At 35.8% G+C, this 26,706-nt stretch overlaps 3 protein-coding genes and 1 long non-coding RNA gene across 6 annotated transcripts in view; 1 reads left to right on the top strand and 3 right to left on the bottom strand.

Moving 5' to 3' along the window:
* Window positions 1-421: 421 nt before the first annotated feature.
* On the bottom strand, window positions 422-3,610 carry LOC113079310 (uncharacterized). Its single transcript, XR_003281684.1, has 3 exons — window positions 3,161-3,610; window positions 2,252-2,716; window positions 422-1,796 (listed from the first exon to the last, which is right to left on the bottom strand). It is a non-coding gene; the product is annotated as an uncharacterized LOC113079310 (long non-coding RNA).
* A 601-nt stretch (window positions 3,611-4,211) lies between these two features.
* Window positions 4,212-14,164, bottom strand: shda (Src homology 2 domain containing transforming protein D, a). The gene is made up of 8 exons (XM_026251531.1): window positions 13,456-14,164; window positions 12,154-12,218; window positions 11,638-12,073; window positions 10,265-10,418; window positions 9,845-10,042; window positions 8,993-9,173; window positions 7,885-8,004; window positions 4,212-6,156 (listed from the first exon to the last, which is right to left on the bottom strand). The coding sequence occupies exons 3-8, from the start codon at window positions 11,968-11,970 to the stop codon at window positions 5,970-5,972; spliced, it is 1,173 nt and encodes a 390-aa protein (XP_026107316.1). The 5' UTR covers window positions 11,971-12,073; window positions 12,154-12,218; window positions 13,456-14,164; the 3' UTR covers window positions 4,212-5,969.
* A 554-nt stretch (window positions 14,165-14,718) lies between these two features.
* On the bottom strand, window positions 14,719-19,640 carry yju2 (YJU2 splicing factor homolog). Of its 3 annotated transcripts, none has more exons than XM_026251535.1 (8): window positions 19,500-19,640; window positions 19,073-19,173; window positions 18,211-18,355; window positions 17,966-18,100; window positions 17,554-17,735; window positions 16,502-16,646; window positions 16,109-16,232; window positions 14,719-15,303 (listed from the first exon to the last, which is right to left on the bottom strand). In XM_026251535.1, the coding sequence occupies exons 1-8, from the start codon at window positions 19,521-19,523 to the stop codon at window positions 15,170-15,172; spliced, it is 990 nt and encodes a 329-aa protein (XP_026107320.1). In that variant the 5' UTR covers window positions 19,524-19,640; the 3' UTR covers window positions 14,719-15,169. The 3 variants fall into 3 exon arrangements, 2 of the variants coding, with proteins under 2 accessions (XP_026107320.1, XP_026107319.1); XM_026251534.1 differs by having other exon boundaries at window positions 16,061-16,232; XR_003281679.1 differs by lacking the exon at window positions 14,719-15,303 and having other exon boundaries at window positions 16,091-16,232; window positions 16,359-16,646.
* A 963-nt stretch (window positions 19,641-20,603) lies between these two features.
* Window positions 20,604-26,706, top strand: part of scn12aa (sodium channel, voltage gated, type XII, alpha a) — a 48,391-nt gene continuing 42,288 nt past the window's right edge. The window contains exon 1 of the mRNA XM_026251543.1: window positions 20,604-20,687. The gene's annotated coding sequence lies outside the window, so the exon portion shown is untranslated. The remainder of the gene's footprint in view (window positions 20,688-26,706) is intronic.

The raw sequence follows: 26,706 nt of genomic DNA on the forward strand, positions 1-26,706 counted from the left end.
GACATAACATTTAAAAGCGATATTTAAAAGGGAAAATGTAAATATAAACCGTGTCCTAAAAAACTAAATTCAACTGTTTAATTACAATATATCTTAATTATAATGTATCTTGTCTGAATTCATTCTAGTGTAGTTTCATCGTGTTCACTTGATTACAGATTTAACAAAATATGATGACATTGTAGCTCTAGTTTGAACAAAATTGAATATTTAAAAAAAAAAAAAAAAAAGTGAAACCACCATTCCACTGGTTAAAAAATAAAAAAATAGAATAATAAATAAATAAAAAGCTTTAGGTTGCAAGATACAGCCTATGCAAAAACTAGTTCCAATCCCTAATATACAATATATTAAAACTATAATAATAAAAATCTACTTAATTTTATGAAATTAAGATAATTCTCCTCAGGTGGGGGAAAAAAGAACACCAGATAAATGATGAGAAACACTGTGTCGGACCCCTGAGGGCCTCAGTCTGTGAAAGACTCTTGACTGGCAGCAGATGGGAGCCGGAGCTACGCTTGAATACTGAGCATAAGAGAGGGTTAACCATGAGAACAATGCTGGAGATTAGAAAAAAACAAATGCATCGGAGAATACCCCCATCAGCAGCTGCTGGCTTGGTGCACTTTCAGTTTGTTAAATGTATTATGACCTACCCTCCTGAAATGAATACGTACCATACTCACTTCTGATCGACCAAACGCAGTGTGTAATGTTTATGATAACCAATTTCATAGCACACTTTCTTCTCACATAATAAAATAATGTCATGTCCTATCAGTAGTTCATCTTTATTCATCATTGCTTGTGTATTAACATGTATCAACAGATAAAAACATTCTGAATGTATCTGCACAACATGTAATTGAAGAAAATATGGGCTAAGAGTGCATGCTGATTCAACTATAAAACAGCAAGAAGCCAAAATATAAACAAGTTCACACAATGAAAAAGCAAGAATCCTACAGCAAGAAATGGCTCTTATAACAAAGAGGGTTCTTTGCTGAATCATACGGTGAGTATATAATTACGACATCTTAAAATGTGTTAGACATAAGCTAGGTAAACCCTGCTGAAGCTTGAAGATATTTAAAGAATAGAGGTGAATATCACTGCAGGGCAAAACCCTGAACATAGGTGTGTTTGAACATGTTGAAGTATGCTTAGATGAGCACAATTCACCCTACATTTAGACACGAGTTAAGAAGTTACCACAGAATTGGTCTTGCCCAATACATTTCACAGATGCTCTAAGAAAATAAAGAAAAATTAACCCTGTGTTTGCACAGATAATTGTAATGTCTTCTGAGAGTTTTGGGTCAGGTAAATAATGAATTGAATTTGTCCCTTTGGCGGTTCAAGCTCAAAACATGTTATTTGCAGAAAACGGCAGTTGTTCTGCGTGGATGGCTCTGATGGCTTGAGGCGGATGATTGCATTAATAATGAATAAATTATTACCTGCCTTGTGAGCAGGTAAGCAGCTTATATGCTGTTGCTATGACTGTTGAAATCAGTTTTAATGTTACTAATATTTCACAATGCTGTCTTTCGACATAACCACTGTTATTCTTATCAAATAATGGTGGAAACTGTATTTTTGCAAACAGATCAAAGTGACTGGTTTATAGGCTGCCATTTTTAGCAACAAAAACTTGTTTGTGAATCTCAATGCACAGCAGATGTGATGCTCTGGATACTGTTGATTCCTGTTTTATTACGGATGTCGCGTTGCCTTTTTTTCGGTTCAAGGTTCAGTTGTTGTCACTTCAAGTTTCGCTGCGTATTGGTAGCCTGATACAACATTTAAACATTTAACAGAAACACACAGAGATGAATGATGCAGATTTTCAGGAATTATGTCTCGACAAAAATATGATTAATTACATAACAATGTATAAATTCAGAATAGTGATTCAGAGTAAAAATATGGTTTGATAGATGATTTTATGACGTATTGCTCACTCATAATTTAAATTCTGTTCATTTTAAACCAAAAAAGTCACATAGTTTAGATTTAAAATAAATACTTTTTCATTTCATATACAGAAATGGGGTTAAATATACATGGTTGAATGTACAAAACTAACTATCATCAAGATTCACTATAGTATTATTGAGTGTAACTTAAAAAAACAAACAAACAAACAAACAAAAAAACTAACGACAGAAATAAAAAAATAATTAAAACTGATGCTTGTCTTAGAGGAATAGCTAGAAACCTCAGGCCATCCGAGACATTGACTGACCGGAGTGGTGTGGTGGTATTGTGATGTTTTCATCAGCTGTTTGAACTCAATCTGACGGCACCCATTTCACTGCAGATGATCCTTTGGTAAGCAAGTGATGCAATGTTAAATTTCTCAAAATCTGTTCTCTGATGAAGAATCTAATCTACTTCTTTAATGTGAGTACCTTTACAGCAAATGTTCATTTTTAGAGTGAACTAATCCTTCAGCAAAAACTATCACAGTGCTTGTGTTAACGTGTATATATGCTAGTAATTCTGCAGGAAGTTTAACTTGCCCATACCCTTCAGGTGCCCTTCTCTGCTTTCTGAAACGTGAAGGTCTTACTGGACCAGACCAAAGGGAGGCTGGATTCCAGGATCAGTTGTTGCCGTGGTGACCGGAATGGTTCCCTGGTGGTTGTTCAGGAATTTTCTTTGACCCGACACTGATGAAATGTTCCTGCTTCGGTGAACAGCTAGTACACTGACACACATACACACACACGAACAATTACAGCCAAAAACACACTCATCACAAATCAAACAAAAAATAACTCGATCTCAACCCTAAATTTGTCTTCCACACACTGTATGCACATGCACGAACACTGCATAAACGGGTTTTTGAAGTGTAACACCCATCAACATTTTAGGATGAACATTTCATGAATGTTTAAATCTTTGCTTATGTGACTGTCACCATGTCTTTTATCATTTTTAAGAATAAATAATAATGATGGTTAAAATGTTTTTGATAAGAGCATAGTGTGTCACAACTATGCAAATGTAAACACTATTATAAGTATTAATATTATAACAATAAACAGTCTGTTTCCTCTTGACACTTACTCATAGTATTGCATCAACACATGCAATCAACATACCGACAATAACACAATGCAAGGATGCAAGACGGTCGGTTACTTACAGTGTGACTCACTCAGGACAATGTTGGCACTTGTTTCCTCAGGATAACACGTTAGAAAGCAAAGAGACAAAAAACATTTAGATGGTCCTGAGATGCTCAGCGTGAAGACATTGACAACGAGGTGTCCAGATGAATGCAACTTGCATGCTGCCATCTTTTCAGAAACATTCGATCACGCTGAGCCATAAATGCCATGTGTCTATCAGTCTATAGATAGAAAAACTTGTGTAAGTCACATGGTCAAAAGTCAAAAATGGTCACTGGTAAAACGTAGTGTAAATCACAAGAAGATAACTGTATGTTGTTGCACTGCCAGATAGCATTCTGCTGGCATCTACCTATAGATGGAAACTGTTTCAGATCAACTACTGTCATGGTAGAGCAACAGTTTGAGAATCTTGATAAGCAAGTTAAGACTGTTGACTACCTGAATTTCTAGCGTATTGTGTATACACACACACACACACACACACACATATATATAGAGAGAGAGAGAGAGAGAGAGGGAGGAAGGGAGGGAGAGATTAATCACAGCCACAGTAGGATGAGAACACATATCACATATATACAAAAAATCCTCAAGATCCTGGTCAAACATCTGCATACATAAGAGTAGGTTTCTGACCTTAGGCTTGGTGTTTTGAAGCAAACACCAGTAATTGTTGGTTTAGAGAAAGGCACAAACAAAAACGAGAGCATTATGAGAACAGCGCTTTACAAAAGTCACCAAGCTGGTTGTTCTCATCTGCGACCGAGTGATATATGAGAGGTTTCAGATGAGCATGGTCTTGACTGCATACATCAGCTGTACTGAATCTGATTCCCACTAACACACACACCTAGAAGCACTAGCGCTCAGTCACCAACAGAGTGTGTAAAAGCTCGGTCACATGGAGGAGGTCTGACCTATTTTTTTTACAGTGTGTTGCATGAAGGCTTTATGAGAAGGAGCCTTTTGGCTGCCTTCTGCTGAGACACACGGTTCACCCTTCAGCCCAGTAACGTCACATCCAATCAGGATCTGACGACAATTCAACACACACACACTTCATTTTTAGAAAACAACTCCTAATTTATTCCAAAGAAATGAAAAGCTGGAAAACAGCAAATAGAAAAAACAAAAACACAGTAAAATTAGTGATTATAACAAACAATAGCTACCGTGTGGATCTCTATAGCAATAGAAACCCTGTGTCTAAACAAAGTAGTGTGTGTGTGTGTGTGTGTGTGTGTGTGTGTTCGGAGGACGTGCAAGTAAACTGATCCCAAACCCTAATTCATTTGAAAGCGGTTTACTATAACACTCACTGCACAGCAGAAGATTGTGTTTTTCTTCAGAGGAATATGCTCCAGTTTCATCTGCATTAACAAACACGGCATATGATTATATGTGACCTTATTTCAAATATCACGTAAACCCAGATTAACTAAGAAGAGACGGTTCATGTAAGGTTTCTCATGAAGCTTTAAGCATTGCTAAGAAGTCCTCAGAAACGAGCCGGCGACACTAAGCGTGAGTGAAATGACGGGTAGCACTGAGACAGCTGCCTTAAGTGAAGCCAAATGCCACAGTAATGACTGCTTTCTGTCATGCGACAAGCACTGAAGCGAATGAAAGTGCAGCTTTAGATGGTCAGAGGACATCACTTCCTGTTTCCATCATCCTCAGCCGCCCGGGATTCTGGGAGCAGAACAAATCCATGTTTGCAGATGGACATCCGGACAAGCGAAAGTCACATTGGGAACATTCCAGTGTCATATATTCACTTCCTTACAGCTTAACAATGATTCACTGCTTCTAGTTAGTGACAAAAGGAAGTTAAGGGCTGGCTTCCTGTACCTAAAAAGAGACCCTCGTTTTCCCTAACAGTCACCCAAGATTAAAATCCAATCATTATTCACTCATGCTCATGTCATTCCAAACCAGCATGATTTTATATAGCAGAACACAAAAAGAGAAATTTACTAGAGCAGTACTAAATTTGCAATACCAATGTAGAGGATGGTGACCAACAGCATGCTCTAATAATGATATAAACATACCAGAATTTAAGTTATTATATATGTATTTCCCTCTGCCTTAGTTTGGATATGCAAAAACACAAATGAGAATGTTCTTCACACACAGTTAATGTACGGCTCTAGAAGACTTTTATGCAGATTTTGTCCTTTGTAGAGTATTTCAACCATGGTCACCATCCACTTTCACTGCATGCATGAAAAAAAACAAAAAACATCATTCAAAATATCTTCTTTTGTGTTCAACAGAAAGAAACAGGTTCTTCTGACTGACATGAGAATGAGCAAATGATGACAACAGTCTCTTCAGGTGAATTATTTCACTTTTTAAAATCAAGAAATCCTACAGAGAATAGGATTTTAACTGTACATCATTGCTTTTTAGTATTTAGCAAAGTCTTTAGAAATACTTTGGTCGGGCTACATTTTATCCTCAAATGTTAAATCTATCATGTGCAGAGTTTGGAGCAGAGAGAGTAATAATATTGCAGTTCCCAGTGTGACACGAAGACACTTTAGAGTCCAGTGGTGTGGAAAATATTCTTCACACGCGTGTCGCTCATCGATACAGTGTCACTACAGGCCACCTGTGTATTCATTCACACCAGGTATGAATTTGATCACACGCTTGAAAAATCATATTCCCACTCCAAACACGAATCAAACTCTGGAAGAGCCTGTGATATGTGATTGAAAATGAAGGAATGTAGTAGCCGTCTGAGTGAAGCCCTGAGTGTGTCTGCGTGCGAGCGAGCGCGTGATAACCGTGTGTGTGTGTGTGTGTGTGGTCTCAGAGCGTCTGGACCAGCACAGGGAACAGCAGAGACAGGTGTTCGGCTCCGCGGATGGGCAGTTTGTTGGTGGTGTAGTAATGAATGACTTCAGGGATGGAGTCAAACGGAGGACTGTTCTCTCCCAGGATGAACTTCCCATCACGAGACTGCGAGAACTTCATGTGCATGAACCCGTGACAGCTCCTGCAGAGACACGGAGACAGACAGATGGTGGGGGAGAGAGAAAGTCACTGAGCTTGTGTGGTCGACCTGGAACAGCAGAAATGTGTCAGACGGCAGAGACGCTGCTATACTGTTTATACAACAATAGTAGTAGGTGAAACGGTGTTGTTACTGTTAACTGAATAAGCTAAAATATATTATATTAACCCTGTAAAGCTTACAGTTTCATATGACAATTTACAAGGCCTCTAAAAGATAAACATAAAACTTTGCTGTTGAAAACAATCTGCTAAATGCATTCTGTCATCTGATTGATATCATGTGCTTCATGTGTTTCTGCTGTGAAATATTAATCAACTTATCAAACTAAGCATTTAAATCCCATCTTAAGACATTATTGGGAGATTCAGAGAGACATCTGATACACACACACACACACAAGTTTGTTTTTGTCAAAAGTGGGGACATCCCATAGGCGTAATGGTTTTTATAATGTAGAAACTGTATATTCTATCGTCCTTCACCAACCCTACACCTAACCCTAACCCTCACAGGAAACTTTGTGCATTTTTACTTTCTCAAAAAAACCTCATTCTGTATGATTTATAAGCTTTTTGAAAAATGGGGACATGGGTTATGTCCTCATAAGTCACCCTCTCCTTGTAATACCTGTGTCATACCCATGTCATTATACAGAGTTGTGTCCTGATAGGTCACAAAAACAAGAGCACACACACACACACGCACACACAGGAATGCGAAAGTTTGTGAACCCCTTGCAGAATCTTTGAAAATTTAAATAATTTTAACAAAATCATACAAAATGCATGTTATTTTTTATTTAGTAGTGTCCCGAATAAGATCTTTTACATAAAAGATGTTTACACATAAAAATGGTTGCAATGAACTAGAATAGGTAGACGTAACTGCCCTCCAGCAGTACAATATGTAGGTAGCATGAAAAATAAAAATAAAATAAAATTAAATCAATAAATGAGAGCAGTTCTAGATGAAGAGAAATAGAAAGAGGCTGCAAAAAAGTACCAGATGGCTGCCTGGGTGTTGCTATATGGTTGCTAGGGTGTTCAGATTGGTTACTAATTGGTTTCTTACTTGCCAAAAACTAATCAAAACATCCCTCAAGTCTCTATGATAGTATGGTTTCAAAATTACAAAAGAATGTAAATATTAAATGCTTCACTTAGAATAGCTGGAGCAGTATATAAAAATGTACATTTAGACTAGTTACAGTACATAATCATGTTAATATCGGCGGTAATTTAGTGTCCAGAGAAACATGAAACCTTAACAGTTATTTTAACGTCTTTAAATAACCACAGAAACATTTCCCATAAAAATGCAGAAAGAGAAACCTACTTTAGCAAGAACAGTTTGCTCTATTTATAGACTGTTTGACGAAACAAATGTGAATGTGGGATGAATACTTCAATTATTGTACATCTGAAAGTAATCACAGTTCACAGCACGAAACAGTGGCTGGCGCTTTAATGGACATTTACAGCACACTAAGTCATCAGCGGCCTTGTTTCTACAAAGATGTTAATTTGTACTCAGGGACTGAACCAAACCAAACCGCTCGGAGGAAAGTCACAACAACATGACTCTGAACTGCAGCAGCATCAAAACAACAACACATGTGACTGAATGACTGAACATTAAAGACTGTAAACCATGCTCCTGAAGAATTTTGGGGTTGTAGAGTACACCCGAGACTGTGAGGTTGTGTACCTGAGAGACAGTGAGTAGTCGTTTCGGCTCGTCTGGCTCTTCCTCACCAGGTAACTGCACTCCTTACACAGCGTGAGCAGAGATTCAGCTTCTGAGCGAGTCAGTGCACCATGGTACCATCTGAAACACACACAGATGGCCATCTATTAGGGTTTCAGTAGCTGATATCAACACCGGGGAAGTATCACGAGAATCAATACTTCTGTTATATAAAAAAAAATGGAGAGTGATTGCATACAATTCACTGACAGTATTACACAGCCATGAATCTCAAAGGAAAATCAAATATAGTTTTTTCACAAAAACAGCAAACAAATGTTCAAATTATAGATAAGCAATTCACTTACTAAAGTTAAATATCAAACCTTTTGGTGACAAAAAGTAGTATTCAAAATGTATAATTTAACTTACAATCTGCAACGGATTTCATTCATACATTTAAATGTCAAAGAAATGTATAAAAACTGATTTATAAATAAACATTTTCCCACAAAAACTGTCATTTTATGTGGCTGTTTGCATGTACTAAAGACCCACAGATGTGGAAGGAAACATCTGGTAAATGTTTGTAATTTCTTCAGTAACCGGGCATAATTCTTCTTAATTTTATCCTTGAAGTCAGGATTAGGCATAAATAATGTCTTCGCAATCATTCAAACATGCATGAAATGAAAAATAGTAGTCATCTGGCTTAAAGGAAGACAGGAATCGTGTCTTTGTGGCAGTTGTTCTGCTGATAAAGGGATAGAACAAGACTTCTCCACCTTACAAATGATTGCTGGAAGCAAAAATGCAATGAAATGGATTGTGATCGAGCAAAACAGACACTATTTTTGGAATCAACGTGTATTGGGTTTCACTCTGCAAATATGAGGCTGGGTGGTGTAATAAATAGTGATGGCACATGACATTTTAGCAGAATGCTCTTCTCTTGAATTCAACTGGCTACATATGCACACCACAGAACCTCCCTAAATGTTTCACCAGACCACATCACACGTGTACTCATCTTTACACATATTTAATAATGCTTTAAATCACTTTTGAAGTATTTAATACAGTTTCCTGTTAGCAGCACAGCTCAGGCTATTCATGGGTTAATACATACACCTGCTTCTCCAGGGGCAGCGTGGGATCCACTCTCTCTCCCAGGATGCCGTGCGTGTTGTTGGGTTTGTGCAGGCTGGTGGCTCTGCTGGACGAAGGACTGATTCTGGACGCTCCTGCCTTCCTCGATGCCTCGTCACGGGGCAGCGTGCATTGATCCCGGTCTCTGGCTTCAAAAGTTACTACAAAACATTAAAAAAGGTTCAAATTTTATTTATATTTAAAATGTTATACACTTTTACATTAAATTATTATATGAACATATAAAGAAAATGTATATTATAAATATTAAAAAAATATTAATAAAGACTCATTAAATACATACATTAATATAACACTGCTGAGTAGACCAATTATTTTATTATAATTATAAATATTTATTTTTTAATCTAACAATAAAAGAATCACTAAAGAAAAAATATTATTGTTATAACAGTAAACATGTAATGCATAATAATAAGTTTATTATTCAAAATATGTTATTTTTATTACAACAATTATTTGTTTTAAAATACACAAATCAATAAAGAAATAACTGTAACTCTTGCTATAATACTATCAATTATATATAATAGTCTTCTACAGAACAATAGTCAATTTGATTACTAGTATTAATGGCCATCTTTATTACTTTGCTTTCAAGGGCTTTTATTTTGGCAAAAAAACTAAATGAAGCTGCCCCCAAACACCGGCTGACTGTCAAATATCACTGTTTGATTTACTCATATTTGCCACTTGCTGTCTGTTTATTTCAGACCCTTCTTATAGTGTGTAAACTACAATCTCAAAAGAGGACGCAAACGTACTGGTGTGGATGGAGCCCTTCTCTATCCAGCAGCGACATTAGTCTTACCGGCGAAGGCTTTGGAGATGTTCTCTTTCTTCCACTCCCAGGGCTGGTCGTACTCATCCGCCGGTCTCTCATCGTCCTGGGGCAGACGGCTCTCTCTCTCGTCCTCCTCAGGGGCCGCACGGGGCCAAACTCTCTCCTCGTACGGGCTGTCGTAGAGCTGCGGGCTGTTTCTGCCTTGATCTGAGCTGTGCTGGAGCCCTGACATACGACAGACACACTCAACTGAACCAGACGACACAATATTACATTACGTATGAGTATTAAGACACTGAATGAGGACTGGAGTTGTCAAGCTTCAAAAACATACACAAAATTACCACATACCACAGTCCAGACCATAAATTATAGCGACTGGAATACCAGTGGCTGAATAAATGCTCTCTTTGGTATCATAAGAGATCCAGTGGTGAGCTGCTGTACCGCTTATGAATCGCTGGGCCTCAAACGGCTCCATGTAACTACTGCAGGCTTCCACGGCGTTCTGCTCCCAGCCGGGTCTGGGCCGCGGGTCTGGCCTGGCGTCAAACGGGTCCGAGTAATCAGTCTCCCCGACCGCAGGAGCCGAGGGAACCACCTGGGGAAAAAGAACAAGCATGATGAGTGATCATGATGATCAGAAATGAAGACAGCTGCAGAGTTTTACACAGAATGCAGCTTTTGAGCAAAAACAAATGAAGCATATTCAACCCAGCATTTTAATCCATAAGGGACACATAGTAAATTAATCTAAAACCATTATAAACATTTAGTACTTCATTTTAATTTAGTTTAACTTGATGTACTGAAATAAACGTAACCTGAAATATAAAATGAACTAACTACATGTGTGACCCTGGACCACAAAACCAGTCATTGAGATTTTCTCAAAATTGAGCTTTATACATTATTTGAAAGCTGAATAAATAAGCTTTCCATTGATGTATGGTTTGTTAGGATAGGACAATATTTGTACACTATAGGCCTAATAGTACATAAATAACACTAAAATTATTCTTATAATTTTTTTTTGCCCAGTATGAAAATGTCCAGCCATTGCATTATGCTTACACTGCACAGAAAATAACATTTTGCTCTTTTTTTCTTTCACTGAGACAAAGGAGATATATGAACCAAATTTTTTAGTGACATAACATTTTGATTTTTGGACACAATGCCTTTAAGAACCAAAACAAGCAAGAAAGAGAGAGGACGGGGGGCTGGTGTGAGAGTCTATAAATCCCGCAGGCATTGGGATTAAATGTATTTGGGTTAATGAAATTGATTCCCAATGCTCCCACCCTTCACCTCTGATGACAAAAGACAATCAGTTCAGGAAACACAAGCGAGTTGTGTGACTGGGTGCTTTGTTATGACATCCACAAAACCCATCCATAAAACGTGCACCAAACAAATCTACTCTAAACCAATCACACATTAATGTAATTCTAGTAAAACAATGCCTGCGACTCATAACCACCTTATTTATGATATACCGACCTATTCTTGATGAAAGAAATTAAATGGAGGGTCTCAACGTCAAGATAAACAACCACATAATTAATGTGCATTGAAACAAACATTTGTCATTCAAGTACACATTAGAAGAGGAAAAATGCATGAAATCACAATTACTTACCATGAAGAAATAAAGTACAAAACTATGTTTTTACACTTTCTGGGATTGGTTCTTGCTCAAGCTCAATCATTTTTCCAAACATCAACACAGAAAACCTTTTAAAGCACATCAATCTTACTGATAAGCGACCAGTAAGACCCAGTTAAGCTCTATTTGTGTTAAGAAAACAAGAACTTACAGGGGCCTGCGGTTCCTCAAAGGTCACGATGTTCAGTGGTATTCTGCTACACCCAAATTCCTGAGATTCCACTTTTATCAGTCTGTGTTTGGGAGACACGATCTTCACCTCCACGCCGTTAGACAGCACCGTGCCAAACGCTGGGAATGTTTTCACCGACCCGGAGCGGTTCAGCACCCGGTTCTCCAAGGATTCGTAAGGGTCCTCAAAGTCCAGCTCTTTCTGAGCCCTGTAGGCTCGTAGGATCTCGCTTTCGGTGTAGTCGGGTTTCGGGGGCTGTGGCGGTCCTTTCCTGCTGCCAAAACTTAGGTGATCTCTAAACCACTTTGCCATGGGTCTACGACCAAGACAAGAACGAAACTGATCCAAAAATACGCTAAAGGAGACGCTTAAAGGACTTTATCCTAGTTCTTCCATTGAACACCATCCATAAATCCTGAAACACCCAACCAATAAGTCACTTATTACTCACAGATTGTCAATAAATGGCAAATATGATATTGTGCAATACCTCACCTCAGTTTCCCAAATGCATCGATGCTATAGAATATCCAGCACCTATTTGCTTGGAATAAATTGATCTGGAAAGCAAAAGCATGGCCATGATGTATTAAAAAAGCATTAGAAATGTAAGGCAGATGTGGGGTATTTTAATTAAGCCTTCACCCTTAGCCCCACTGGAAAAGACATATTACAGTAATAACTCAAAACACTGTCATAATTTACTCAACCTCGTGTTGGTCCAAACCTGTATGACTTACATTTTTCCATGGGACACTAAAGTAATTAGTTAGCAGAATGACTAAGCAGTTCTTTTTCTCAAAATGAAAGTGAATGTTGACTATGTCTGTCAATCGAGAATTTAGTCAAAAATAACTTAATTTAGGTATTTATCTTCACAGAAAGCTCTCATATGACTTAGAATAAACCAAATTAGTTATAAAAGCAACTTTTCATGATGCTCATTTTACTGTTTAAACAACACGATTCATTGGATAAAAAATGATGCAGTGAAGGTAAATAGTGACTGAGGTTGTCAGTCCCGCTCACATTTTGCCTAATAACTGCTTTTGTGTTTCAAGGACGATGGAAAACAATAGGATTTGGAACAAATTCCACGTGAGTGAACCGTTAACGTTACATAATTTAAAATTCTGGCGAGCGGTTCCTTTAAACAAACGGTTATCGTCATAAATATGATTTGATAAGCTTTAAACTAACGTATTTGCACTTGGGTGATAAATTAAACGTGTTGGCGATTATTTTAAATAAGTGTTTTATTTATTTAAAATCGTCAAATAAATCAATATTATTCAAAAATAAAGTTTTACTCTCACTGCTCAATCTTTGTAAAGAATCCTGTCAAAATATGAACATGCACCAACTGTACACACCCACTTTCTTATTGTTCCCCTTTTAATTCAGCACATAACAGAGATCTGGATGTTTCTTAGACTGCAATAGACAAAAACTGTCATTAAAGATTAAAAATAATGTTAGCAGCCAGGCTAACGTCTGTAAACTCCGTTACCTCATAGTATAGTCCCTTTGTTTGTCGATAAATGAGATTATATACATGATTACTCCAATAAATTCAACACCGATTTCGAATGCTGAACTCATTTGGAGCACAAAAGTAAAAACCAACTAATTCAAGCTGCATTTTGCTAGCCGGTTTGCTTGCTGGCTAACTATGCAACGCGATCCCGATGGATAATGTTACTCGCAGACGAGTGTGTGCAAATTGTTCGTCTAACACGACAGTTATAACTCATAAAAACAGTTCATAAAGCCCCAGAACATTTGCAAAACACTCACCTCTCAATGATGACGGATGGAAGTTTGTATATATAAAGCAGCTGTGAGAGGAGTCTCAGAAGTGACGAGCGTGTGCACGTGCAGATGGCTGGACGAGTTGCATCGGCTGTTGCAGCTCAGCTGATGAACAACACATAAGCTTGCTGTTGAAGCCCAATGGAGAGTTGCATTGTCTTTGTTCTTGCTGAGGCATTTCATTTCTCACGCTGACTCGTGCTTTGGCTTGTACTGTGCAAAATGATGCACGTGTCTACAAAGCACAGTGAGTAAGAAAGTGCAGGTTTTGAAATGAAATATTTGATAAATAATAATATATCTGAAATATATTTAAAAATATTTGCAATAAGTGCAATAAAATGCATGTAAGCAGGGGCCTCGATTTAACCACACACACCCACAAATCAATGCATGCCCCATCTGTCACACCAGCTCTCATTAACACCTTCTCCATCAGCATACAGAGGTCAAACTGCAGGGTCACCGGCACTTTGGTGGATCAATATGGGAGATGGTAAATAATGGCTAGTCCACACATGGATTGCGTTAACGTCACATTAGCAAGTGTTACCTTTAACACCAAAACAAGCCACTAATGCCATTAGCTGAATGTCAAATTGAGTAACTTTTGCCAAATTTACATTGCAGAGATTACACAGAAGCACTTCTGAAGTGGCGCTTAAGTGTCTCTATACAATACGTTAATATGAAAGCCTATTTCAAATAATAAAATGACCCGGAAGTATTTATCAGATACTTCTGACTTTTTATCCTCACTATTCTGACTTCTTTATCAGAATTGCACATAAAATTTATCATTATTATATTTATCCCGAGTTTAAATCTCAAATTTCTGATCTTCTCCTCAGAATTGTGAGAAATTTGAGGATTGCAAGACATCACATAAAAAGTTGCAAATTCCTATCTTATAATTTTTTTTCCATGGCAGAAATGGCTTTTCATAGTTTAATGCTGCTCAAAGACGGCATACAATGTGATGCATTATAATGATACTATGCATCAATACAATGCATATACTTTGATACTAGGGGCTGAAGTGGGTGTGAGACAACATAATTTAGTCTAATTGTTATGCTGCATTGTGCCTACACTGAATTTTGGTCAGGCACAAAGCAGCCTTAACTCAGCGGTTTTAGAATGCCCTTTCTGAAGCTTACAATACAGAAAATATTTGATAAACAATAATATATCTGAAATATATTTCAAAATACTTGCTAAAACCAACACAATTGAAAAAGCATTCTGTGCTCGGAAACAAAACACGAGGAACGTTTTATTTGTTGGATGTTTGGGAAGATGAAATGAGATTAGAGAGGGATTAGAGATGATCAGTGGAAATTAGATTCAGATTCACTTATCTCCCTCAAATGCATTTCCTCGTATTGATTGAGCTAACATGGAGAAACATATACTACATTATAGAGTGCATTAAACATTAGAAGCACATTATAGAGAACATTAGAGACAGCGGGATGATGCAGATCTAACAGACCGAATGAAATCCAGGCAATGGAAACAGCTTCTCATAAACAATGCTCCTCCAGCTAAAAAGTTAATCACTGAAAAATACTAATCTTTTGGATTGCACTTTGAAAGAGACCAGGTTAATAAAACTTAAAGTGGTCTGTGAAAAGAATGGTGGTCAAGTTTTGCTGGTCTAAAAACAAATTCAAAATGCCACAGCATTCCCTCGATCCTAATCAGAGTTGCTGTCGTCGCTGTCTGTATACGCCCCCAAGAGGCTGAGAGAAGAACCGTTCTGAGATGCGACTGGCTGTCTATTTGAAGCTTTGGAGGACTCAGGTTGGGCAGCACCTGCGCCTGAATGATCTGGAAAGACAGAGAAAGCACAGGTTAATAAAGATGGCAAAATCCTGAACTATGTCTGATACATAAAAAAAACATTAAGGTTTATGTTGGAAACTGCAGTGGGTTTTATCATAGGTACCAAATCCCTTTAATTTTTTTTGCACCACCAGTTAATAATAAAAAAATGGCTTGCGTACTTCACATCTGTACCATTCCTTGAATCTAGAGAAATAATAATCATAATAATAACTCTTTACATCCTGATATAGACCCATTGCCATTTTGGTTTATTAAATAATAAATATCTATCTATTAACTATATAAATAAAACAAAATTGCAGTTTAGATTTATTAATAATATTTAAAAGGTCTATTTATTAGTTATATTAATACAATTTACATTAGTAAAACAGTAAAAAAAAAGTTAATAATAATACAAAATATTAATAAAACAAATATTTATTTATTATTTTTGTTTGTTTATATGCTTATTATATAAAATTACATTTATATATACACGCCATCATTCAATAATCTGGGGAAACTTTTTCTTTCTTTTTTTGTAGAGATTAATACTTTAATGGACTTTTTTTTCTTTTTTTTTGAATAGACATTTAAAATCTACTTCAAATAAATGGTGTTCTTTTGAACTTTCAATTCATTAAAAGTTTTCACAAAATGATCACAGTTTCCACAAAAATATGAAGCAGCACAATGGTTTTCAACATTACTGATAACCAGAACGGTTTCATGAGCAGCAAATCATATCATCATGGACCTGTCTGTGTGTCAGTGGTCTGTCGTGGCGCAGCGGCAGCAGGTTTACAGGCAGAATCTGCCGGTTTCTTCCTCTTCACCAGAGACCCCAGAGCTCCCTTCACACCCAGACCTCCGACACTCCTCTCCCAGCTCTCCACCTTCTGTTTCTTTACGCCCACAGACGATGATCCCTGTGGAGATCAACAGGAACAGCATAAACATTAATGAGAGAAACAGACGGGCGTTTGATGAACAGAAAGACATCAGGAAAACACATGTAAGCTAAAAGAACAATTGATTTTTGTAAAGTCACCAACCCTTGTGAGTGTTTATTTTGCAGCAATGTCTGGCTGACCTTTATCCTGGTTTATATTTTTGGTGACAAATAAACAAATGGTTATGAACTATCATTTTGAGCTGAAATTATTATGCGAGAAGTTGCTGCTGTCTTTCTTTCCACCTGTGGTCCTGTGCTCCTGTCTGTGGTGAGGATATCTGTGGGATTATCAGCCACGTGTTTCCTGCTTTGGTCTTTTGCATCTTCTGTCTCTTCTTCAGAGTCCGAGTCCCTCAGTCGTTTGACCAGAGCTCTCTCCAACATCTCTCTATGTGGAGCAAGAGAAAAGAGAAGTCATTTATGCTTCTGAATTTTGACATGAAATGCTTCGGGAAAAAAAATCTTTCACTGTGAATGCATACGACCGCATAAAGGTGCAGTAATTATGATATGCAAATGTACATGGTAAACAATATGGACACTTTTTAGGTTAACATGCATAGGAATATTTACATTTTGTGCATGAAGCATATTTTAGATGCAGCAATTTACAGCCACACGATTTGAGGTGAAAAAATCTTATTTTTATCAATAAAAAAAATAATGCTTTGCATGTTTGTAGGGCTTAAAAAAAAAAAAAAAAAAAAAAAAATAATAATAATAATAATAATAATAATAATAATAATAATAATAATATATATATATATATATATATATATATATATATATATATATATATATATATATATATATATATATATATATATATTCTCACAGATTTAACATTTTGAACATTTAATCATCAAACTTCTATTGACAGAAACTACAGGGAACCACTTATAAAAAATAAGTGCTTATTACAAGTCACACTAACCCCCTCCCCTGGCCATTTTTGTGTTTTTTTTCTTGGTAATATTTAATCAAAATAGGAACATTTGCTTCCACTCTGGAATGGCATTCCTTCTCTGATGACGTCATCCTTAACCACATCCCTCCCTCTAACTGCTGTGAGCGAGAGACAGAGAGGAGGAGCACTAAAACAAATCCCCGCCCTCTATTAAATATATTGTTTTAGTTGGAAATACGCCACCAGACTGAAATAAAGTCGGCAGCAACTTCCGGTTCACACTGACTTTACATGAACCTGTAATGTGACCAATGCAGTTTTAAAAATCCAAAATATAGTGTATGCAGCAAAAAGGCCAATTACTTCAAATAGCTCAAAAGTTTCTTACTTGGTCTCTCGTTCGTCTTCCTCCAGCTCTCTCTCTCTCTGTCTCCGCTCCATCTCTTTATACTTGTCCAGCATGCCCTCAAAGTCCACCTGCGCCTGCCTCTGGTTCAGCTCCTTCAGCTCCTGCAGGTTCTCCAGCACCTCCATCTCCAACTTTGAGTCCCGCGTGCGGTTCTCCAGGACCTGTGACAACAATCAGGTTTTAACTCGGTATGGGCTTTTGTTTGCTTCCCTACAAAGATGCTTTTAAGACTTTATGTATTAAATGGGAAAACCATTTATAAATAAATAAATAAAGTTTTTATCAAAAAAAAAAAAAAAAGACTCATGAAGCACAGAATACAACTATATATCCATAACAAAACTACTAATATTATAAAACACACATGCAGTCTTCAACGTTTCTAGCAGACCTTCATGGGGTTATTGAGTTCCTCTTCCTCTCGCTCTTGTTGGATCTTTTTCTCCTCTTCTTCGATCAGTTTCTCGGCCTGAAAATTTCTTGTTGCACCATGTTCCATGGCATAATCTGTGTTCTCTGGATCTGTCTGTGAAACACAGCAATCAGATTAAATGCAACGAAACAAACACAAAAGATTAATAATAAAATAATCCTTAAGTGTTTTTAAGAGTATGACGTGCGTGTTTATTCTAGTACCTTGAAAGTGATCTCAGCCAAGCATCTGGTGCATTTAATGTAGAATCTGAAAATGGGAAGCCCCAGGTACAGTTCGTTCTGAACAGTCTCCTTGCGGGCATTGAACTTCTTCCCTTTGTAAATGTATTCTCCACATGTTTTACACCTGTGTACCAACAAGCATTATTTTCTCAAAGATTATATAATCTCTAAGAAATTAAAATCCAGATGTTGTCCTCACTACTAGAGAAATCAAGAGAATTTTCTATGTGTCGTTTCACATTTAATAAAGTTAGTGATATGCACTGGTCAAAGAAGAGAGATCCTATTTTTGTGTCTACATCAAATTAAATCAATTAGTTTTGCAATTAATTAGTTTATATATATATATATATATATATATATATATATATATATATATATATGAAGCATATTAAATGCATATAAATTGTCTACTTAAATGTTTCAAATAACTTTTGTGGGAAAAAAAAAATGTAAAACTCAAAAAGATGGGTGAAATTATGTTTCGTCATAATACAGTCTAACAGATAAATTTATGTAAAAATTAAATAACATACTTTTTCTGACCTGCACTTACTTAAATATAAAAAAGAAAAAGTAAATTATATTATATTTTAATTTATTAATATCTTCTCACTGACAAATGGGGAAAAACCTAGTGGTTTGAAAGATATAGCGGCAAAAGATTTACATTTTGTGGCTGCGCTGTCATCCTTAAAGTCTTTTAATTTCATTTAATAACTCTTGTTCGACTGACATTTTTTATACTAACTATTGTTACACTGAATTACACTTTTATTCTGTAAAAATAAAAAAATATATATAATATATATACAATATATAAATATAAAATAAAACATACCTCATATTAAAGGGTGCCATCAATCTGACCACATACTGACGGTCTTTGGGCAGTTTGAGTTTAGGGATTTTAGACGGATCAAAATCCGGAGGATAGTATTTCTGAGAAAAACAAACAAAAGCAAAACAAGAAAAGATGCTGTAAGGTGACAGTTTACCACAGAAACGTTAATGACATTTGTAAACAGAAACGTATTTAAAGGTTTACCTCAGGAGGTGTATTCAAGATTATTTCAACATATAATTTATGTACGTTATGAACATCGAAAACATCACACATTTAATTAGAAAAACAAATTCACATGCCTATATTTCGTAGCTACTTCATAGCATGCGGATAGTACTAAAGTTACTCAAAGAACTAACGTTATCTTACTTAAAAAAAGATACAGAACAATAATATAATAATTAAATAAGGATGTACTTACATTCAAAACTTTTCTTTCCGACATTGTTTTCTTTAAATGACTAAAATGTAAACAAATAAACGACAAATTACTGCTCAAATGTACGCTTGTACGCTACGCTTCTTCTTCCTCGACGTCATACGCTGTGTGTATATCAGTCTCTCATGCGCCACGGTGCTGCCACCGCCGGCAGAGCGCAGGTATTACACGCGACCAGAGGAAGCAAGTGCAGACGAGATAAAGAAGTACATATTTATAGAATACAAGTAGGGTTAAATTATGAATAGTATATAGATTTGTTATAAACCGGAAGGTGCTAAGGAGAGAAAGGTGATTTAGATATTAAAAATAGAACTATACATCGAGGCCACTAGAGGGAGAAGCTTTATAATAAATCAATTCTTAAAAAAGGAAAGAGTTTTAATGTTGCTTCTTATTAAAATACAAGATGTAATGTTCATATCATGGAGGAAAGTAAATCAGAAGTGTCATTTGTACTAAAATAGACTAAATAGTTAATTTAAACCTTAAGAACATGTAAACAAGAGATTTACGTTTAAACTATTCTGTGTCTAACCAGCTGCGCCCGAAGTGTACACAGTTATAAAGCAGTCGATAAACACATAATACAATCGATACGTGTAATAAAAGAGTCGCAGAGTCATATTTTCTGGCGGTTTAACTCATTTGGCGTGCGCAAATGTTTGGTTATGATGTGCGTAATCCGGCAGCGCAGCTCAAGGGCGCGCGCAGGGGTTTGGCAACAGTTCCTACGCACAGAGAGACGCGCAAACTGCTGCTGTGCGCCAAATAAACTGGAGAAATTAGCAAATGGGCTAAAATGCACTCTGGTCTTCTGCAATCACGGTCGACGTTGGGATATAGAGTTCTTTTTATATGAATGCTGGGAAAATAGAGTTAAACTTTAAATTCGGAGCGCGTAAAATGAGCGTTGCGTGGGATTTGAGAGTGATGCATTTGTGCGGAATCCAGATTTCAGTGAAAATCTATGTACCTACACCAGAAGAGACAGTCTGAAAAATCTACCAGAGTCCTTTGCGGAATATATATATAAATAGGCTATATATATATTTTTTTCTTGGATTGTGGTTACCTACCCATCATGGATCAGATTGGGATTTTGGATTTACATCAGCGCAATAAATGGAAAATGCATGGACGCAGTGCTGCGATTAATGGAGTTTACATGTAAGACAAATATTTTATTTACCAGTAAAAAGGGTAAAAGTTGATAATATATCTCTAGGGTATAAATGTTATAAATGGAGGGTATAATTACACATGCAATAATTTAATGCATACATTAAAAGGGGAAATGCATGTTAAACTATGTAAATAACAGAAAGAAATTCTTAAAAGTGAAGATTCTTCATGGTTCAGAGAACCTTATTCTTTTCTTAGATGCATTGTGGATATATGTTTCTTTGGACATTAAAAGTTGTTTTAATAGGTTCTTTAGATTAGTTTTTTCTGTTAACACAGAAAATCTTATCGGTGCTCAGCACATATTAAGTCCATATCGAAAATGCTGGATTTCCTTTTCAATTCAACTTGCAAATAAATTGAGAGATCTGAGTATTTAGAACAATTTAAAACATAGGAAAGCATGTTGATGGGGAAAAAATGCTCTGATGGGTAATGAGAGTTTGTTCATGTCTGCTCCATCCAGATTCAGTCCAAATTCAGAGACAGTATCAAATTCATCTTAATTTGCAAAACTACAGTGCTGATTGGTTTCAGGAAGTCTAAACAGTGAATGCAACCTGGAAACTAATGTCAGTTGTTTGTTGACCTTATGGTGACTTTTTCACATTTTGCAAAACAGAGCCTGATTTTACACTCTGAAAGGTTCTTTATTGGCATCTGTGGTTCTATAGGGAATATTTATCATCCATGGAACCTTTCCATTCCACAAAATGTTCTTAGAATGCCTGAGAAGTTTTGAAAACCCAGTTTAATGTCCAGTTTATATTTTAAAAATGTTTTTTTTTCTTGGTTATACGAATGCTGGGGGAACAACACTGTAAAAAATTTCTTGTTGTTTTTACAAAAACTTTTTGGCAGCTGTGGTTGCCAGAATAATTTTGTAAAAATACAGAAAACTGTAAACACATTTACGTCAAAAACTGTTAATTTTACAATATAAAGCTGTAATTTACAAACAAGAAAATGTGAATATAAACCAGTAAATTCAACAACACACAAAATTAAATCTGTTTTGTACCTTGAAAATACTGACAACCACCATAATAATAAAGATGGTACTGTATAAGAGAAAGCCACATGAAGTATCAAAGCTCATCACAAGTAGCTTCACCACAAGCAGAAGTATATATTAACATATAGAAGGTGCACATTTATGGAAACACAAAACACCATCATGGTAACACACGTGATACTTAAATAATGCAAAAAACTTTCATTAAGCAACAGAAGATGTAACATAAAGCTCAAATGTACATAACTGATAACAAGAACTATTTAAAAACATGATTATTTAAACAAAATACTTTCAAACGTGGAGTGTCACGCAGGGAATTCTGGGAATATCAGTTTACAGTTTTAGACTGTAAATTATACATTGATTTGTTCTTTTTTTACTTCTAAAAGCTGTATAATTTTACTGTAAATTTACATTAAATGCTTTGTTAGATCTTTTACAGTTTTTCCCTGTATATAGTACGGGAACTTACTGTTAACCTATTATCAGTTTTTTTCCGTAGCGTTTTTACAAAATTTTACAGTTAAAATTACACTTATTTTTTACAGTGAATCCATTTAATCATTTTACAGACATTTTGTGATTATTACCTTTGAATGTTCTGTGAATGCATTAAAATTCATTTCATAGGAAGTTCAATGAACAATATAATTAACATTTTTGTGTTACCTTCATGAGAACATTATCAAAGACCAGATTGCCAAAACGATCCTTGTTTACAGCAGAAAACAGCTTCTTTAGAGTTTTAAATGTAAAGTCAAAACGTTCTTTGGGGAACTAAAATGGTCCTTCTATTCGCTGCAGAAACCCTTGTGATGTTGAGCTTGTGGGTTTCATCCCTGTACCTTGAATGCACTTTGGACAAAACAATCTGCTATATACACTAATGTAGAGCAGGATATATATGTGTTGAGTGTCTGAACTCAACTGGTCCTCTCTGTCCCTCACTTGTCTCTCATCGGTCGGAGTTTAGCAGCTAATTCAGATGGCCTACAGGGAGGACAGTGATATAATGCATTATGGGACAGCACTCTACATGACACCTCCCATTTAATGATCCTGTATGGATCTGTTCGTTCTATCATGCCAGTCAGAACAGTGAATCAGTGAAAGCTAGCAATTGTGTTGTTGCGAGTTTAATACATTTTAGAGGAAAGGACTGTCATATCTTTCACAGTAAAAAAAAATAAAATGCATTTTCTATGTTTTCTAATGCATTAAAATGATTCATTATACCTTACAATGCATCATTAATTTTAAACAGTAATATTTTACTCATTTATAAAGTTAGAGCATGTTATAATGCTTTTTTTTAAACAGTGTAAGAATGGATTGCAAAGCGTTATAGGCTACTGAGTTTTGATTCGTTTTAAACAGATGTCGATTCTAATGATTTTATCTAGAGTGCAGTCTGGCCAAATAAAACACCAACCGTTTGAATTATACAGTTAATAAGGAACTGAAATGTACATAAAACTGATTTAATGTAATGAAAAAAATGACTAACTTCTGAATGCAAGCTGAATACAAGAGTTGATGCTGACAATCTTAAAATGGGCAAATAATGATTTATCGGTATGACTGATCACTAATTGTTTATTTAAAAGTCATCTTATTTTATATTGTGTTTTATATAGTACAGATTGTTTTAAAACAGCTAACAGGACAATAACAGAATCAATGATGCAAAAAGAATGCATAACATTATTCATTATACACCATTATGAATAAATTTAAAATGATATAATGGGCACAGAAAATAGATGGATGGATGTGTTTGCAGTGATCTCAAAGGCCTGTCTTAATTCTCAGAAATGTCTCAATAAAAGTGACTAAATAGGTAATACAATCTCTGTTTGCTGTGGGGAAATATTTGTGCTTCAGCATGCTGGCATTGATTCCACTCTGAAGGAACAAGCAATTCCTGCGTGAACTTGATTAAAAAGTGTCAGGTGACTTTTGTCTGTTGGATGAAATATCACAATTGGCTTTGTGCAATTAATAAAAAAAACACAAGCTGGATGTTGTATTGAATATGTACATATGGTCAACAATTTTGACTGTTTTCTCCTCTGTCAACAAAAATGGAAATATAATGTGAATCATGAAATAAATAAAAATACGATTAAAATAAATTATACATCAAAAACAATAATTCTACTCAACAGAATTTTGGTGAGGACTGCCTAAATCAGTTGCACTGAATGATCAGCCTAAGTTTTATAAAATATTGAATAACCTGCTGAAAAAGTTAATACAGTCAACCGAAGCAATACAAATAGATGAAGAACCCAGAGAAAACAAGAGTGTGGCACGAAAGAGAGAGAAAAACCTCTCTCTCTGTGTGTGTGTGTGTAAGTACTACTTGTTAAGACGATTAACAAAATCCTGACTTACTTTGATTACATTATGTTTGAGAGAATGTGAGTCATTTCGACTGACATCAGCAAACAAACGGCTTTATGACACACTCACATCACACTGATTTTGCATTATTAGTTGAAGATGGTTTGATATTATGAACACAGGTATTTTCAAACATTAATTTGAACACTAATCAGCTTGATCAAAGGGCAGGAAATCAGACATATGCCACATTTGTAATTTAAATAACTCTTTTTATTTTCTGAATGGACCTTGTTATGGCTGTAGAGCTTCAGAAATACTGTACAAGGACAGAGACCTGTTATTATTAAATGAGATCAGAGACAAGTCATATGGCAGATCATCTGTGCGTCTGGTTTCCTACAAAATAGGTTGTTGGAACAAAAATAAGTTTGTACAGTATTTCAAACACATTCTCTTCTTTTGAACGTTTTATTCATCAATGAATCCTGACATATGTAATTATGGTTTCCACCGAAATTTAAAGCGATACCATCGTTTTCAACATTAGAAATGTTTATTGCAACTTACAGTATGCTACACCTTATTGTAGGTTCAATGCCCCTGGAGTAACTTGAGGTTAAAAGTGTGTTGCTTAAAAACACAATAATAATCAACATTTAGCTGGGTTTGATGCCATAATTATCCAGTTTTCATGGTCCTCTTTATTTTCCTAATGCATGTTATTAAGATTATGGGGAAGGTTTCATCCATGCATTTATTTATTATATATTTTTTACTTCACATTCACATCTGTCTCCATTCTGGTATGCAGTGCTTACTTTTCACAGTCCAATCAACAAGCAATGGTTAAAAGCTTTCCATTGATGTATGGTTTATGAGGTTTATTATTTACATGGTTTATTTTATCTGACAATATTTTGCCGAGATACAACTACTACTGAAAACTGAAAATCTGGAATCTGAGGATGCAAATTTTTTTAAAATTGCCTTTGAAGTTGTGCAAATGCAATGCATTTTACTAATCAAAAATTAAGTTTTAATATATTTCTGATAGGACATTTACAAAGTATCTTCATGGAACATGATCTTTACTTAATATCCTAATGATTTTTGGCATAAAAGAAAAATCAATAATTTTGACCCATACAGTGTTTTTTTTTTTTTTGGCTATTGCTAAAAATATACCCCAGCAACTTAAGTGCTCCAGGGTCACATATTTTCTTGCTCAATAAGCTGTTTCACTCTGAAATGTGTTGATGAGTCACAGTACAGTAGTGAGTCAGACAACTTCCATTTCAAGCCAACTTAAAAGTCACTAGGCTACATGAAGTCATACTGAAAACAGTGAATGGCAACTAAGCCGTCTCTTTCCAAGATTTAAAAAGCAAAATTCATATGTAAAATGCAACATTCCTGTAGCTTAAACAGTAGAGCAGGGTGCTTGCAACGGCAAGGTCATGGGTTTCAATCCCAAAGAATGTTGCGTTTGTATGCAACATCTGCTCAGAATGCATGAGGGTAATTTTTAAGTTTACCCATTTGTTGTCTACCCTCATTTTTGTCTCCCCAAAATGAACAAATTGCTGAACATTTACTCACCATGAGGCTATCCAATATGTAGATGAGTTTGTTTCTTTATAGCAACAATTTTGGAGAAGCACTCTATCAATTTCTCACCAAAGGATCCTCTGCAGTGAATGGGTGCCGTCAGAATGAGAGTCCAAACAGCTGATAAAAACACACCTTTTCACATCACAAAACAATATTAGACTGGATGGTGTGGATTACTTGTAGATTATTGTGATGTTTTTATCAGCTCTCATTCTGACGGCACCCATTCACTGAAAAGCATCCATGGGTGAGCAAGTGAAGTGGTGCTAAATTGATGATAAATTTTTCAGTAGACGCACATCAGAAGCCATGTCCCACATTAATGTGTCTAAACTGACAGCTGAGTAATTCTCTACAGCTAAGAATTGTGGGTCAGATCAAGCCGCTGTAAGCCACTTTAAGGCTGTGGGTTAGATAACACTTTCTGGTGAAGAAATCAAAACATGTCTGCCAGAAGAGGAACAGGAACTTCCTTCTCCTCTCTCTTTAGCTTCAGTAAAAGCACAGGCTGTTAATGAGAGCAGGTCAGTCCTGTTAGTCATCAGTTTGACTAATAGACGTCCTGTCTGACACTAATTTAGTCTAATGTTCCATTCAAGATGAAAGATGAAGCAGGAAGCTGAGAAGGTCAAAGCTGGATAAGCTTTTATTCATGCTGGACTTAGTGGATGATTCCTTATACAACATAAAACTGTACTAAATGAATCCTGTCCTGGTTAAAAGGAATGTCACGAATCTGCAGTTTTCTTGAATGTTATGAACTGAACATTCAAGAAATTGCTAGATGGAATTGATAATCGCTTTTTACACATGATCACTAGAATTTCAGTGTCATTATGAACTATGTGGATAAATCACATAAACCTGTCAAGAACATGTCAAGGACATTAATATCTGCATAAAATGCATGCATTTTCATGAAAACTTTCCTATTTAAACTCTTACTATTGCAAAAACAATTTTTTTTTAAATATTTATTAATGCATCATTTTGTATTTGTTATATTGCCTATAATTTATTCAGATT

The sequence above is a fragment of the Carassius auratus genome, unplaced genomic scaffold (genome assembly GCF_003368295.1).
Source record: "Carassius auratus strain Wakin unplaced genomic scaffold, ASM336829v1 scaf_tig00027603, whole genome shotgun sequence".
Classification (NCBI taxonomy): Eukaryota; Metazoa; Chordata; class Actinopteri; order Cypriniformes; family Cyprinidae; genus Carassius; species Carassius auratus.